This window comes from Oncorhynchus nerka, linkage group LG10 (genome assembly GCF_034236695.1).
Source record: "Oncorhynchus nerka isolate Pitt River linkage group LG10, Oner_Uvic_2.0, whole genome shotgun sequence".
NCBI classification, from domain to species: domain Eukaryota; kingdom Metazoa; phylum Chordata; class Actinopteri; order Salmoniformes; family Salmonidae; genus Oncorhynchus; species Oncorhynchus nerka.
Genome location: NC_088405.1, coordinates 48,765,149 through 48,783,688, shown reverse-complemented (window position 1 = coordinate 48,783,688; position 18,540 = coordinate 48,765,149). Strand labels below are relative to the sequence as shown.

Below are 18,540 nucleotides of genomic sequence, written 5' to 3'. Positions count from 1 at the left end.
TAATGTCAACAGAAAATTGAGCTTTCAATAGATTTGATCTTTTTAAATTTGGAACTAAATGGGGTGTCCACCCACTCTGCCAAAATTCTAGGGTGTCCACCCGGTCTGCCCAGAGTGGGTGAAAACACACTTTGGTGATGAAATTTCACTTCCTTATAAAATCCATTTTTACCAAGACAAATATGATTGTTCATGTTCTGAATTGTTCAGTGTGGTCTCTAACATATCATTAACATTATATCCAAAAAGTCCGATTTTGTAACCTAATACTTTCGATAATAAGCACTGAGCTCTGTTGACAGAGCGGTGTGCTTTTTCGCAACTACTTTTGATGATTTTAGATGATGTGGTCATCTGCAAAGTTGTTTCTGTGGGTCACAAAAAGCTGAATTAACATGACACAAACTGATTTAAATGTAAAAGACTTTGAAAATAAAAAAAAGCTTGCGGTACGCTCAGTGCTCCGATGACATTTCATAGAGATGCGTGTTTTGTGAGAAATCTTGAAAGAAATAGCAGGCATTTTGCATTAATATGAAAAGCATATACTAAAATATAAAAATACTACTTGTCTTAAAACAATAAAGAATTAAAATAGATGTTGTGTCCTGTGGATTTGCCAAAGATTATAAATTCAACTCGGAAAGTGGGCCTGTCATGTAGCCTTCATTCAGCCTGTCAGGTAGGCTCTCGATGCTGTGCAATTTTTCTTATGTTTGTCCACTCTTTTTTCTCTGGCCTCTAATTTTGGCCGTCATGCAAGGGTAAAAACAAACGTTTGAACGGATTATGATACAGAAATGAAGTTTGGACCATTGGCTTTCTTAGGGGATTATCTACACAATTAACATTATTTAACTCATTGGTCAAAATATGCGTATTTGATTTGACACCCTCGACTAAACTCTAAACCTTTTAACTAATACAGTTTGGAGCAGCTGACTGTTCTGAGTGAGGTGATGTGTTGTATCTGAATCTGTCTTGTTGTCCTCTGCTCTGTCTCTGCAGTGTTGAGTTTGTGACTATCAGTCCTGACGGGTTCCGCTACCGCTCCCAGATGTTCCCCACAGTTAACGGACTGTTCCGCTGGTTCAAAGACCACTTCCAGGAACCGGTACCAGGTATGAGGGTCGTTCCACGAGTAGAGTACATTTTGGGTAGTGTAACTTGATTAAAAAAATTAAAAAACACTTAATTTCACCTAATGTTAACATTCTGTCATGTTTTCCCATCTCAAGGGTTTTAAATAAAATAAAATACTATAGAAAGTGCTAGGGTTGGGCCGTATCCAGATTTTCATACCGTCCTACTCATCACGGGATTTACGATATTACCGTTTTAGTACACAAGGGGCGGTAAACCGCAAAAACATTTAATATTACCAGAAAGCTAACAAAATTAGCACAAGTAATAGCGCATTTCCGTGGAGGCTGCTAGCTAAATATGCTAACAAGTGCAAACAAAAATAAACTAATTGCAAAGACAGGCAATCTGGCTAATAAAGTTATAGAAGTATGGGTAGTAGCTACCAAATGTCATTTTTGGTGAATTTGGACATTTACATGCGAATGTGAACGAGAGACAAAGTGCAAAGTTTTGATGCATGGAAGAAGAGCGCTGGCTCTGCAAGCAGCATGTGTGTTCTTCGGCTTGCAAGCCTCCCCGTTTTTCCTCCAAACATAATGATGGTTATTATGGCCAAACAGTTCTATTTTTGTTTCATCAGACCAGAGGACATTTCTCCAAAAAGTACGATCCCCATGTGCAGTTGCAAACCGTAGTCTGGCTTTTTAATGGAGCTTTTGAAGCAGTGGCTTCTTCCTTGCTGAGCTGCCTTTCAGGTTATGTCGATATAGGACTCGTTTTACTGTGGATATAGATACTTTTGTAACTGTTTTTTGCTGTTGTTCTGGGATTGATTTGCACTTTTCACACCAAAGTACGTTCATCTCTAGGAGACAGAACGCGACGGCTGCGTGGTCCCATGGTGTTTATACTTGGGTACTATTGTTTGTACAGATGACCGTGGTACGCGGTACCTTGCTTCCTGCAATTATTTACAACTCAATTTTTACAATGAGACGCCGCACATTGACAACTCAAGTCTCTCTGAAAAAAAGGGCCTTCTGATTAGTCTAGGGGGGGGGTGAAACATAAGTTTCAGCACCACATAAATAATGGACAGTTCCTTGATCCACTGCTTGCGTGACTGGCAGCCTATATGTCCGGAATTCGCCTCAAAACAAGCTCCTGGGTTTGTAAAAACAAAAATAAATGTAAAAAACATCTTAATTTTAAAACTTTTCAGACCCGCAATATAATTGTTCTGAATTGTGAGCCGACCCGCAGGTTGAAAGAATATTTGAGGGTCAGCCGTCGTGAACAGTGGGTATCCGACACTATGCAGGGCGCTCTCACATACACCGCCCCAATCCCGCTGCAGTGTCAGCGTCTCTACCTCGCCCACAGGCTAGGCTGAGGTTAAAAACACACCTATTTCGATTAATTTCATGATACTATTCGAATAGTGTCATTATTTCAAACGCCCATCTCTACACTTTATTGTGCTATTTTGGATTTTATTGTTTGAATTTTTGTCTTCAGGCATCACCCCCAGCAGTAGTAGTCGAACACGGACACCTGCTTCTGTCAACGCTACACCAGCTAACATCAACATCGCAGGTCAGTCACACACACACACCAGAAATGTTGAATTTGAAAATGTATTTTTTTTGGTGTCCTATCCAAACAAAGATAACCTAACAGTATTTCTGACTTCTCTCTCTATCCTTCCTTCCTGCCCTCCCCCTACACATCTCTGTCTCTCTTTCTGTCTTTCAGACCTGACGCGAGCTGTCAACGCTCTCCCGCGGAACATGACCTCTCAGATGTTCAGTGCCATCGCCGCGGTGACAGGGCAGGGCCAGAATGCCAACACCACACCCGCCCAGTGGGGCTCCAGCCAATACGGTTACACCGGGGGTAGCAGTGGGGGTGGGGGAGGCAACTCCTCAGCCTATCACGTGAGTTTTTGTTTGTTTTGGGTTAATAGCACTAAACGTTTTCCCAATGATCCAATAGGCTTGTATTATATTAGGGTATAATTAAGGTAACTCGCCTCATCCACTGCCAGTGTGTAGCACCCACCTGAGTGATGCTAAGGAAGTTGTCGCAGAAAGATCATATTGGAGAGATGAAAACCGAAATAGTGAAATATTAAAAGTGGAATGTTCTCTTTTTTTACTGATGTTTGCCACATATCAGTTGATTGATTGACTGACTGATTAATTTACCGATTGATTAATTTCCAGGTATTTGCAACGCCCCAGCAGCCAATGTCGACGCCCGTGATGACCCCCAGCTACTCATACACCACCCCCAGCCAGCAAACCATGGGTACGCCCCAGTACCCCTCCTCCACCCCCTTGTCCTCCCACGGACACACACAGAGCAGCCAAGGGCAGGGCCACAGCAGCAGCAACAGTCACCATGGACACTCGTCCAACACACCTTCCTCCACCTCTTCCAGAGGACGCACGCCACAGCAGCCTAAGTAAGTAGAGATGGGGAGTGTGTGTGTGGTTTAGTTGGGTGTGTGGTCATGTGTGTGTATAAGATGGAATTTAAATTGTGTTCTAAGCCAAGTTCCAAATGATGTGCCCCCAGACTCAAGTTTTGGAGTTCCCATTCTCTTCACAGAGCACTAGATAGCACGGATAGCACTGCACCGTCGAAGCTGCCCTGTACCTAACCTAGCCCTCTTAAAGACTACAACATCCAGACTGCCCTGTACTTAACCCAGCCCTCTATAATACTTTTTACCCCTCTTGTTTATCTTTGTTTAAACATGTATCATTGAAACCAAGGCTAAAGGGAGCCCTGCATGTACACAATCATACAATTTTGAATTTCCAACGGACTAAACAGACTATTTACATGTAACATTACATTTAAGTCATTTAGCAGACGCTCTTATCCAGAGCGACTTACAAATTGGATATGACAGGTCTAGTATTATACAATGAGATATAACAGGTCTAGTATGATGAGATATGACAGGTCTAGTATGATGAGATATAACAGGTCTAGTATGATGAGATATGACAGGTCTAGTATTATACAATGAGATATGACAGGTCTAGTATTATACAATGAGATATAACAGGTCTAGTATTATACAATGAGATATAACAGGTCTAGTATTATACAATGAGATATGACAGGTCTAGTATGATGAGATATGACAGGTCTAGTATTATACAATGAGATATGACAGGTCTAGTATTATACAATGAGATATGACAGGTCTAGTATTATACAATGAGATATAACAGGTCTAGTATTATACAATGAGATATGACAGGTCTAGTATTATACAATGAGATATGACAGGTCTAGTATTATACAATGAGATATGACAGGTCTAGTATTATACAATGAGATATAACAGGTCTAGTATTATACAATGAGATATGACAGGTCTAGTATTATACAATGAGATATGACAGGTCTAGTATTATACAATGAGATATAACAGGTCTAGTATTATGAGATATGACAGGTCTAGTATTATGAGATATGACAGGTCTAGTATTATACAATGAGATATGACAGGTCTAGTATTATACAATGAGATATGACAGGTCTAGTATTATACAATGAGATATGACAGGTCTAGTATGATGAGATATGACAGGTCTAGTATTATGAGATATGACAGGTCTAGTATTATAGATATGACAGGTCTATATTATGAGATATGACAGGTCTAGTATTATGAGATATGACAGGTCTAGTATTATGAGATATGACAGGTCTAGGATGATGAGATATGACAGGTCTAGTATTATACAATGAGATATGACAGGTCTAGTATTATGAGATATGACAGGTCTAGTATTATGAGATATGACAGGTCTAGTATGATGAGATATGACAGGTCTAGTATGATGAGATATGACAGGTCTAGTATTATACAATGAGATATGACAGGTCTAGTATGATGAGATATAACAGGTCTAGTATTATACAATGAGATATAACAGGTCTAGTATGATGAGATATGACAGGTCTAGTATTATACAATGAGATATAACAGGTCTAGTATTATACAATGAGATATAACAGGTCTAGTATTATACAATGAGATATAACAGGTCTAGTATTATACAATGAGATATAACAGGTCTAGTATTATACAATGAGATATAACAGGTCTAGTATTATACAATGAGATATAACAGGTCTAGTATTATACAATGAGATATGACAGGTCTAGTATTATACAATGAGATATGACAGGTCTAGTATTATACAATGAGATATAACAGGTCTAGTATTATACAGTGAGATATGACAGGTCTAGTATTATACAATGAGATATAACAGGTCTAGTATTATACAATGAGATATAACAGGTCTAGTATTATACAATGAGATATGACAGGTCTAGTATTATACAATGAGATATAACAGGTCTAGTATTATACAATGAGATATAACAGGTCTAGTATTATACAATGAGATATAACAGGTCTAGTATTATACAATGAGATATGACAGGTCTAGTATTATACAATGAGATATAACAGGTCTAGTATTATACAATGAGATATGACAGGTCTAGTATTATACAATGAGATATGACAGGTCTAGTATTATACAATGAGATATGACAGGTCTAGTATTATACAATGAGATATAACAGGTCTAGTATTATACAATGAGATATGACAGGTCTAGTATTATACAATGAGATATGACAGGTCTAGTATTATACAATGAGATATGACAGGTCTAGTATTATGAGATATGACAGGTCTAGTATTATGAGATATGACAGGTCTAGTATTATACAATGAGATATGACAGGTCTAGTATTATACAATGAGATATGACAGGTCTAGTATTATACAATGAGATATGACAGGTCTAGTATGATGAGATATGACAGGTCTAGTATTATGAGATATGACAGGTCTAGTATTATGAGATATGACAGGTCTAGTATTATGAGATATGACAGGTCTAGTATTATGAGATATGACAGGTCTAGTATTATGAGATATGACAGGTCTAGTATGATGAGATATGACAGGTCTAGTATTATACAATGAGATATGACAGGTCTAGTATTATGAGATATGACAGGTCTAGTATTATGAGATATGACAGGTCTAGTATGATGAGATATGACAGGTCTAGTATGATGAGATATGACAGGTCTAGTATTATACAATGAGATATAACAGGTCTAGTATTATACAATGAGATATGACAGGTCTAGTATGATGAGATATGACAGGTCTAGTATGATGAGATATGACAGGTCTAGTATTATACAATGAGATATGACAGGTCTAGTATGATGAGATATAACAGGTCTAGTATTATACAATGAGATATAACAGGTCTAGTATGATGAGATATGACAGGTCTAGTATTATACAATGAGATATAACAGGTCTAGTATTATACAATGAGATATAACAGGTCTAGTATTATACAATGAGATATAACAGGTCTAGTATTATACAATGAGATATAACAGGTCTAGTATTATACAATGAGATATAACAGGTCTAGTATTATACAATGAGATATAACAGGTCTAGTATTATACAATGAGATATAACAGGTCTAGTATTATACAATGAGATATAACAGGTCTAGTATTATACAATGAGATATGACAGGTCTAGTATTATACAATGAGATATAACAGGTCTAGTATTATACAATGAGATATAACAGGTCTAGTATTATACAATGAGATATGACAGGTCTAGTATTATACAATGAGATATAACAGGTCTAGTATTATACAATGAGATATAACAGGTCTAGTATTATACAATGAGATATGACAGGTCTAGTATTATACAATGAGATATAACAGGTCTAGTATTATACAATGAGATATGACAGGTCTAGTATTATACAATGAGATATGACAGGTCTAGTATTATACAATGAGATATGACAGGTCTAGTATTATACAATGAGATATAACAGGTCTAGTATTATACAATGAGATATGACAGGTCTAGTATTATACAATGAGATATGACAGGTCTAGTATTATACAATGAGATATAACAGGTCTAGTATTATACAATGAGATATGACAGGTCTAGTATTATGAGATATGACAGGTCTAGTATTATAGAATGAGATATATACAATGGTCTAGTATTATACAATGAGATATGACAGGTCTAGTATTATACAATGAGATATGACAGGTCTAGTATTATACAATGAGATATGACAGGTCTAGTATTATACAATGAGATATTATGAGATATGACAGGTCTAGTATTATGAGATATGAGATATGATGAGATATGACAGGTCTAGTATTATACAATGAGATATAACTAGGTCTAGTATTATAGATATGACAATGAGATATGACAGGTCTAGTATGATGAGATATGTCTAGTATTATACAATGAGATATGACAGGTCTAGTATTATGAGATATGACAGGTCTAGTATTATGAGATATGACAGGTCTAGTATTATGAGATATGACAGGTCTAGTATGATGAGATATGACTAGATATATTATACAATGAGATATAACAGGTCTAGTATTATAGATATGACAATGAGATATGACAGGTCTAGTATGATGAGATATACAGGTCTAGTATTATACAATGAGATATAACAGGTCTAGTATTATACAATGAGATATGACAGGTCTAGTATTATACAATGAGATATGACAGGTCTAGTATTATACAATGAGATATGACAGGTCTAGTATGATGAGATATAACAGGTCTAGTATTATACAATGAGATATAACAGGTCTAGTATGATGAGATATGACAGGTCTAGTATTATACAATGAGATATAACAGGTCTAGTATTATACAATGAGATATAACAGGTCTAGTATTATACAATGAGATATGACAGGTCTAGTATTATACAATGAGATATAACAGGTCTAGTATTATACAATGAGATATAACAGGTCTAGTATTATACAATGAGATATAACAGGTCTAGTATTATACAATGAGATATAACAGGTCTAGTATTATACAATGAGATATAACTAGTATTATACAATGAGATATAACAGGTCTAGTATTATACAATGAGATATAACAGGTCTAGTATTATACAATGAGATATAACAGGTCTAGTATTATACAATGAGATATAACAGGTCTAGTATTATACAATGAGATATGACAGGTCTAGTATTATACAATGAGATATGACAGGTCTAGTATTATACAATGAGATATAACAGGTCTAGTATTATACAGTGAGATATGACAGGTCTAGTATTATACAATGAGATATAACAGGTCTAGTATTATACAATGAGATATAACAGGTCTAGTATTATACAATGGGATATGACAGGTCTAGTATTATACAATGAGATATAACAGGTCTAGTATTATACAATGAGATATAACAGGTCTAGTATTATACAATGAGATATAACAGGTCTAGTATTATACAATGAGATATGACAGGTCTAGTATTATACAATGAGATATAACAGGTCTAGTATTATACAATGAGATATGACAGGTCTAGTATGATGAGATATGACAGGTCTAGTATTATACAATGAGATATAACAGGTCTAGTATTATACAATGAGATATAACAGGTCTAGTATTATACAATGAGATATAACAGGTCTAGTATTATACAATGAGATATAACGGGTCTAGTATTATATAATGAGATATAACAGGTCTAGTATTATACAATGAGATATGACAGGTCTAGTATTATACAATGAGATATGACAGGTCTAGTATTATGAGATATGACAGGTCTAGTATTATGAGATATGACAGGTAGTGATGTCACATTCAGGAACACATGCATGTGAAACAAAGTGAGAGTTATGACAACGGACTGGTGATTTAGAGGAAACAAATTGTGCAGAGGGAGGGAGTGAGAGAGAGGGAGTGAGAGAGAGAGGGAGTGAGAGGGAGTGAGTGAGAGGGAGAGAGAGAGAGAGGGAGAGAGAGAGAGAGAGAGAGAGAGAGAGTGAGAGGGAGTGAGAGGAAGTGAGAGAGAGGGAGTGAGTGAGAGGGAGTGAGAGGGAGTGAGAGAGAGGGAGTGAGAGGAGGGAGTGAGAGGGAGTGAGAGAGAGTGAGTGAGAGAGAGGGAGTGAGAGGGAGTGAGAGGGAGTGAGAAAGAGTGAGTGAGAGAGAGGAAGTGAGTGAGAGGGAGTGAGTGAGAGGGAGTGAGAGAGAGAGAGGGAGTGAGCGGCAGACAATGTCCTAACAGAGTGGCAGCAACAGGGGGTGGGGCTTAGCATTAAGGGGCGTATTGTCTACCTGGTTTACCACTGCTGCCTCAGCTAATTGGCTGTCAAGACCCGAGGGTGTGTTGCCAGAGCTGCTGTTGCTGCTGACGATAACGGACGCTGGCACGCCCACTGAGACAGAGGGGGCGGGGTCATTCTCTGTCTGTCGCTGGTCCTGCTGGAGAAACATCTACAAGCAATTAAGAAAATAACTTAGAAAACACAATGATGAAAAACGAACATTCATCAGTAAAAAGGCCATTTGATCTGCCCTAGCAGCACCAAAACATCCAACTTCATTCCACAAGTAAGGTGTAAAAAATAAAAAATAAATAAACGCAGATCTACCGAACTCAGTGGAAACCAAAAAGATCTCTAGAGTTAGCCATTATTTTTTATATTTGATTAATTTAGCAGACGCTTGTTTGTTTGAGACTGGGTCTGGTAGCTCGGACATCTCTGGGTTAACAATGAAGTAAGGTATGGCAGAAGTTTGTGCAAGAGGGTCCCCACAATTGTCCCCATGTTGGGGAATAAGAGATTTGAAAGTCTAGGTTTGACATAAAATATGTCACCAAATTACTGTTCCAAACAATCTGATCATTCACCTAATGGTGGCGTTCTAAGCAATTCCCATAGGAATTTCAAAAGCGCAGGTCTTGTGCAACGTTGCCATGCCTTCATTTTTTGTCTAACATAAATTATATACATATTAGGAGAGAACTGAAGTCTCTACCTATCCATTAATGTACACACAGTGGAAACGTTACAGCCTTATTCTAAAAATGGATTGAATAGTTTTTTCCCCCTCATCAGTCTACACATAGTACCCCATAATGATAAAGCCAAAACCAGTTTTTGATATTTTGGCAAATGTATAAATAATAAACTGATGCATTTACATAAGTATTCAGACCTTTTTTACTCAGGACATTGTTGAAGCACCTTTGGCAGCGATTACAGCCTCGAGTCGTCTTTGGTATGACTCTACAAGCTTGGCACGCCTATTTTTGGGGAGTTTCTCTACGATTCTTCTTTGCTGATCCTCTCAAGCTTTCTTCACTGCCACTCCTGCGTTGTCTTAGCTGTGGACTTAGGGTCGTTGTCCTGTTGGAAGGTGAACCTTTGGAGCAGGTTTTCATCAAGGATCTCTCTGTACTTTGCTCTTTATCTTTCCCTCAATCCTGACTAGTCTCCCAGTCCCTGCTGCTGAAAAACATCCCCACAGCATGATGCTGCCACCACCATGCTTCACCGTAGGGATGGTGCCAGGTTTCCTCCAGACACGACTTTGGCATTCAGGCCAAAGAGTTCTATCTTGGTTTTCATCAGACCAGTCCTTTAGGTGCCTTTTTGGCAAACTCCAAGCGGGTTGTCATACTGAGGAGTGGCTTCCTTCTGGCCACTCTACCATGAAGGCCTGATTGGTGGAGTGCTGCAGAGATGGTTTTCTTTCTGGAAGGTTTTCCCATCTCCAAGGAGGAACTCTGGAGCTCTATCAGAGTGATCATCAGGTTCTTGATAACCTTGCAGCCCATGGCCCTTCGCCCCCGATTTCTCAGTTTGTATGGCCGGACAGCTCTAGGAAGAGTCTTGGTGGTTCCAAACTTCTTCCATTTAAGAATGATGGAGGCCACTGTGTTCATGGGGACCTTCAATGCTGCAGAAATGTTTTGTTACCCTTCCCCAGAGCTGTGCCTCGGCGCAATCCTGCTTCGGATCTCTATTCCTTTGACCTCGTGGTTTTTACACTGTCAACTGTGGGACCTGATATAAGTTGTAGGAAAACATTTTGAATCTCATTGCAAAGGGTCTGAATACATTTTCAGTCACCTTGTCTGAAGGACAAGTGGATAAAAAGGTTAATGTCAAGCCCTACATGTTTATTGTTTAAATTCTCATGGAATGTAGGCCTACATTGAACACCACACATTTGCTGCCTGAATGATAGAACATTTGTTAACATGTTAAAATGTTATGGGATTTTTCGCCATTGTTTTTGATGGTAGGCCACTCTGGTAGGCCTACATTATGATCAAGTAGCCTACTTGGCCACTGTTAGAACTGTTACTTAAAGCATGTAACGTCTGTGTTCACAGTAAACGCGCGCCTGAAGTTGCACAGAATTTTCTCAATGTTCAGGTTTGTGCTCAGCAGACCTGGAATTTGCTCAGTGATGGACTTTTTGTTGTTGAGGGAACATTGGTTGGGGGTACTCGAGGACCAGGGTTGAGAAACACTGAGCTAGATCAACAGTGCATGGGGAGGATGCCTAATGTAGATGGAGAAAGAAATGCATTGCTTTACAATGACCATTAGGGTGTACCATTTCCATGCCTATTTTGCCATACTCTATGAATATGACCATAGCACATGATTTATGGCCTTTGTATGGCATTGCCAGCAGTAAGATTTGAGTTCGAATTTCCAAAAAGACATGGAAGGTAGCTTTCAAATGATATGTACCTTTCTGTTTTTCGGACAAAAAAATTGTGAGGCGGGGTGTCCCTCAGTCGTTCGACCCGGTACTTGCTTTAACAACCACTCGAGTTTAACAGGTTAACAAACTCGTCAATTTACTTTTTGAAAGATGGATTTTCGTCAATTCAGACACCCAGAAGCGGGGACACAATGTGTGTACCGTCCAATGTACTTATTCGTAAATCGACAGAAACAATTTTAAGCGTTTTTTGGAAAATAACATATGCTTAGTTTTACCTGTATTAAGTACCAATTTTGGTTCAACAAAGTATTTCTGCATGGCAAAACAGGCAGATGCTAGTTCTGAAAGAGCCTTGTCAACGAAAGGGGCAACAGAATACACAACCATATCGTACGCATACAATTGGAGGCCACAATTTCTTAGACAAACCACTGTTGTTTATATAGATAGTAAAAAGTACAGGGCCCAAATTCTGCCCTTGGGGGACACCTGACAACACCATCAGAATAAACACTTTGTCTTTAATGTCAGGTAGTTTTCAAACCAATTGCAGGTAGCCTGACCCAGGCCAATTTCAGACAGTCTACGAATTAATAAGGAATGGTCAACAGTGTCAAAAGCCATCAACAGGTCTATGAAAAGGGCAGCACAATGCTGCCTTTTGTCCATGCAACTTACTATGTCATTTATCACCAAAGAAGCAGCAGATGTAGTGACTTGGTCTGATGGACACATTTGAAGCCTGAAAAGACGGACACATTTGGAGCTAGAAAATATCTAATTTGAGTCAGATCGGGCAGTAAATATTCTTTACTTTGTGAAGAGGGGGGCACATGCTTCCCGACCCAACAGATAGCACCCGAGATAATTGTCAGCTTAAAAATATATAAATGATTCCACAATTAGAGTATCAGAAAGCTGCAGCAAGAAAGGATCAAGCAAATCAGCCCCACAACAGAAAAATGCTAATTTTCACTTTTGGCGACATCTATAACCAAAAGCAAAAAAATACATTTGGGGATAGGGATATTTAGAGAACATGATGCCACAAGTTTATTTCAAATATATAGCCACCCCTCCTCCTGTTTGTTCTGTCACACCTGAAGATGTTGTAATTAGCACTGTCAATATCCTTATGCGGGATCGAGACATTTAGCCACGTCTCTGAGAACCAAAATATCCCGGCTCATGTCATGCACCCAGATATCAAGAAGGTCCAGACTTTGCATGCTGAAATGTAACCAGGGTTCTAAAAGTGTGACAAAATATTTAGCTGTGTGACCAGCAGTTTTATTTTGGGAGTGCTATGCGACTATGAAAAATATCTTGCATATAATAGTTGTACTAATAATCAGGCTTCGCTGTACCATTGTTTCCAAGTGCCCTAGAGAAACACGCCAGTGCAGATTCATTAGCGTCATGGTTGCACCATTACTACAGCGAAACTGGCTTGTTTCTAGCTCAACCAGGTCAAAGATCTAACTCATATTACCGGCACAATATTTGTATGTTCCTATATCGCATCGCCGGGACCACCTTTTACATTCGTAAGCCATGTCGTAAACTGTTCTAAAACTACTTGCACATTGACGTCGTAAACCATCTGCCCTGTACCTAACCCAGCCTTATAGAACACTACATCAAGTTCTCTCACGTCACCCCGCTCCTCCGCTCTCTCCACTGGCTTCCAGTCCAAGCTGCTTTGTAACTGAAACCCCACCTCTTTCAAATACCTAGGATAGGATAAAGTAATCCTTCTCACCCCCCTTAAAAGATTTAGATGCACTATTGTAAAGTGGCTGTTCCACTGGATGTCTTAAGGTGAGCCCTAAATGACTTAAAAAATGTAACACTAAAACACTACAACCATCCAAGCTGCCCTGTACTTAACCCCACCTTCTACTCTGTCTCCCCCTGCAGGTCGAGCGGCAGCACGGCGGTGGACTGGGCCAAGATGGCGGAGCAGTGGCTTCAGGACAAGGAGGCGGAGAGGAAGAAGCAGAAGACCCCCAGGATGACCCCACGGCCTTCCCCCAGCCCCATGATCGAGAGCACCCCAATGTCCATCGCTGGAGACGCAACACCCCTTCTGGACGAGATGGACCGATAGAACGAGCTGGTGGGGGTGGGGCCACTATATCCCCCCCCTTATCCCACTCCTTCCGAATATACCACTCGCTCTCATCAACTCATCCATCCGTACGCCTGCCCCCTCAAAATGGACCCATTCCTTTCGGATTCAGAGCCTCCTTAGCTTCCTCTCCTAGCCCACTAGCTAACCCTCCATACCCACTTCTTGTGCCCATTGGAATCCGTTTCTAGCTACTGTGTATCTAGCCATGATTTTCTCCCGGCACATCTCTTCTTCAGTCTATCACTCACTCTTTTTTTGCCAGCCACATCATCCAGTATTTTATTTAGTAAGGATATTACCACTGTCAGGCAGGCAGAGTGTCGACACCAACCACTTGAAATAAACTGCTGACAGATGGATGTTATAGGACATGGACCTAATGGAGAAATTGTTTGTTGTCAGACAACCTTTCACCTTTTCTTTTCCTTTTAATAACATGCGATAGGGTATGCTGTGCTTCATTTTTTTCTCTTTGATTTTTAAGCAAAATATTTTTCAAAGTTTAGGGGATGCTAACGAAAGGGTCCTGATCGGTTGGCGGGTTGTTGTGTAACGTTCCTTTGGCTGTGTAGACCCGCCCCTTGCCACCCTGGTGATCAGTGGGTTGTGGCGAGAGGCAGCCGAACTAGCATTTCGAGGGGCCAGTCAGGAAGCTTGTCTGCGTTTTTGTATTGATGCATCGGAACTAATAAAGACGCTGTTTTCAGTATGAACCCTAACTCTGGACTGTTCACATTGTCTGTCAAACCTATGCTTATGCATATGAGTCTGGTATTGATCCCCCCCAAAAATTGCTATTGAATATTAAGAGCTCTGTCCTTATTTCAACTAATATGTGGTGAATTAAACCTTGTGATGATGGGAATGATTGAAACATGAGATTTACCCTTGTCCTCTTCCATCCAAACCCTACTGGTTAGTCATTGTTGCATTCATTGTACCAACCCAGACTTGAATGGTTTGTTTTAACACAGACCGACGGACACAGGGATATGTGGATGTAACATGGTTTACTAGTATATCTCTCTTTTGATCTGTCTCTTTGGGAGACCAGAGAGAGAGATACTAGGCTTTGTTCTTGTTTCTTATTCTAACCATGAAAATAGTACTAATGGTAACCATGGTAACTGATACCATGACGACACCACAAACTAAAGGAAGTAATGATTGACAGGAGCTGACAAGACAGTAGACTCTGTGGGTAGGGACTAGGTTTTACCTTTGAACTTTTTGTTTTGCTGTGAACTTTTTTAGATCTTGATTGCTTCAAATACTTTATCGTTGTCTTTAAATCATCATATGAGCATTTAAGCCTCTTGGGTATTCGGGCGTTTACATCTATCCCTTTTTCATATAGTCCCTAGCCACTTCCCCCAACTCCGCACCCTTAAAATCCACTCTTTGAAGCATGTCTACAATTTATCTTTTTAACATCAGAACTTAAACCCTAACCTTAACCACACTGCTAACCTTATTACTAAGCCTAACCTTAAATTAAGACCCAGCCAATGTTGACTTTGTGGCTGTGGTAACTAGTGACAACCTGCGTGTTGTTGCTTTCATCTTCGCCGTCATTGTTTTGGTCATTGGACTATTGGCTGTAGTCATTATCCAATCGCGTCGTAGCACTGCTCGTACTACAAGATGCACTTCCAAATTTTCGCAAGCAATAAAATGATCATGACGTCCGACGGGTCTGGAGAACGGAATAGCCATCAACTGGGCCTCCTTCATTCATCTGGGACGACAAAAACGAGGCGCAATAGTTTCGTGTATGCCTTGCATAAGTGACACTACCTAGTGTCACACAAAAACACATCTTTTGCATTCAGGGGATGTTTTTTTGTTGACTATTTGCTCTGTCTGTATACAGTTGATTGAGTCGCTGATATACTGTGGGCTTCATTTGTGGATGTGCGATGTTATACAAGGATTACTCATAGGATCAAAGCATGTTCCACGGAGAATCCTCATTTTATAAATGCTCAGGCTAATAATTGCAAATGAGGACTAGTTCTCAATCAAACTGATGGGGAAAACAATGGCTTAGTCCAGGAGTATAGGTTTTATCTATAGGGCTGGGAAACTGGTCCCACGTTTCTATTTGCAATATTACTTGCTGTACCATCAGTAAGCCTGTGGTTGTTGACAGTGGGTTGGAGAGAAATGAGGGATTTTGTCTCTGGTATTAATTACACTGCTGATAACCTTTTCAAACCCTTTTAATAAAGTATTTGTATTAAAACTGGGAGCCCCTCCCCCCAGTGTGTGTGTGTTATGTACACACAGTGTTGTTCAACACACACATTTATTTGGTTCTGTGTGTACAGCGGCGAAAGTGTACAGCCCCACATTTTTACCAAGACATTTGGGGGGGGTTGCCTGTTATTTTGGCATTAATATGTGTCACACATCAGTTTGCAAACAATGTAAAAAAAAAAATTAATAATAATAATAGTTAATAAAGCTGCATACAAATATGGTCTCTTTTTTTGCTTTCATGAGTAAGGCAGCTCCAAAATACAGGTGTTTCAGCCTAGCTCAGTGCTTTCTGTGGTGGTTGGGCAGCCAGCGTCACCGCCAAATCTAAGGGAAGAGCTCGAACATTCAAGCCCCTTGGGTGCTGCCATAAAGTTACAGAAGTGCCCATCCAAGAAAGCTCAAGGTCATTGGATCACTGCATATTGGCTATGCTTGAATTGCCCTGCCAATGTTCTTCTCAGACCATTATGAAATTATATTTTACAATGTACAGTGGGGAGAACAAGTATTTGATACACTGCGGATTTTGCAGGTTTTCCTACTTACAAAGCATGTAGAGGTCTGTCATTTTTATCATAGGTACACTTCAACTGTGAGAGGCGGAATCTAAAACAAAAATCTAGAAAATCCCATTATATGATTTTTAAGTAATTAATTGCAGCTTAGTGAGCATAATAATGAGCTTGTTTTACTGGATTGATGGCCTGTATCTGATGGTCAGTCTGAGGGGAAGGAGGCTGTCTCTCTCCCAACCCACCATCTCTTCTCTCCCCCGCTCGCTGCTGAGAAAAAGGGACAGTTTTCCAGCTGATGGTAACTTAAGTCACACTACATTATTTCTGCCTCATGCACCAATTCATGTTGCTACAGGACTGTTTTGCCAGCACAGACTGGAATATGTTATAGGATTCTTCTGAAGGCATTGAGGAGTACACAACAAAAGTCACTGGCTTCAAAAATAAGGGAGTCGATGACTTTGTCCCTACAGTGGCCGTACGTACATACCAACCAGAAGCCATGGCTTACAGGCAACATCCGCACTGAGATAAAGGTTAGAGCTGCCGCTTTCAAGGACCGGGACACTAACCCTGAAGCCTATAAGAAATCCTGCTATGCCCTCCGACGAACCATCAAACAGGCAAAGTGTCAATACAGGACTAAGATTGAATCGTACTACACCAGCTCCGACGCTCGGCGGATGTGGCAGGGCTTGCAAACTATTAGACTACAAAGGGAAGCACAGCCACGAGCTGCCCAGTGACACGAACCTATCAGACGAGCAAAATTACTTCTATGCTCGCTTCAAGGCAAGTAACACTGAATCATGCATGAGAGCACCAGCTGTTCCGGATGACTGTGATCACGCTCTGCGTAGCCGTTGTGAGACCTTTAGACAGGTCAACATTCACAAGGCAGCAGGGCCAGACGGATTACCAGGATGTGTACTCCGAGCATGCACTGACCAACTGGCAAGTGTCTTCACTGACATTTTTAACCTCTCCCTGACTGAGTCTGTAATACCAACATTTCAAGCAGACCACCATAGTCCCTGTGCACAAGAACACAAAAGTAACCTGCCTAAATGGCTACTGACCCGTAGCACTCACGTCTGTAGCCATGAAGTGCTTGAAAGGCTGGTCATGGCTCACAACACCATTATCCCAGGAACCCTAGACCCACTCCAATTTGCATACCGCCCCAAAAGATCCACAGATGATGCCATCTCTATTGCACTCCACACTGCCCTTTCCCACCGAGACAAAAGGAACACCTATGTGAGAATGCTATTCATTGACTACAGCTCAGCGTTCAACACCATAGTGCCCTCCAAGCTCATCACTAAGCTAAGGACCCTAGGACTAAACGCTTCCCTCTGCAACTGGATCCTGGACTTCCTGACGGGCCACTCCCAGGTGGTAAAGGGTAGGGAACAACACATCCGCCACGCTGATCCTCAACATGGGGGCCCATCAAGGGTGCGTGCTCAGTCCCTTCCTGTACTCCCAGTTCACTCATGACTGAATGGCCAGGCACGACTCCAACACCATCATCAAGTTTGCCGATGACAGAACAGTGGTAAGCCTGATCATCGACAAACGATGAGACGGCTTATAGGAATGAGGTCAGAGACCTGGTCGTGTGGTGCCAGGGCAACAACCTATCCCTTAACGTGATCAAGACACAGGAGATGATTGTGGACGACAGGAAAAGGAGGAAAAGGAGGACCGAGCACGCCCCCATTCTCTTCGACGGGGTTGTAGTGGAACAGATTGAGAGCTTCAAGTTCGTTGGTGTCCACATCACCAACAAACTATCATGGTCCAAACACACTAAGACAGTCATGAAGAGGGCACGACAAAGCCTATTCTCTCTCTCAGGAGACTGAAAAGGTTTGGCATGGGTCCT

General features: G+C 40.3%; 1 protein-coding gene across 1 annotated transcript in view; it reads left to right on the top strand.

The window, feature by feature from the left end:
* The window catches only part of LOC115135432 (SPT6 homolog, histone chaperone and transcription elongation factor), a 65,092-nt gene extending 50,341 nt beyond the window's left edge, over positions 1-14,751 (top strand). The window contains exons 34-38 of the mRNA XM_029670118.2: positions 1,009-1,121; positions 2,605-2,682; positions 2,842-3,023; positions 3,312-3,553; positions 13,659-14,751. Of these exons, the coding sequence (XP_029525978.2) occupies positions 1,009-1,121; positions 2,605-2,682; positions 2,842-3,023; positions 3,312-3,553; positions 13,659-13,848 (805 nt within the window). The 3' untranslated portion in view covers positions 13,849-14,751. The remainder of the gene's footprint in view (positions 1-1,008; positions 1,122-2,604; positions 2,683-2,841; positions 3,024-3,311; positions 3,554-13,658) is intronic.
* Positions 14,752-18,540: the final 3,789 nt, after the last annotated feature.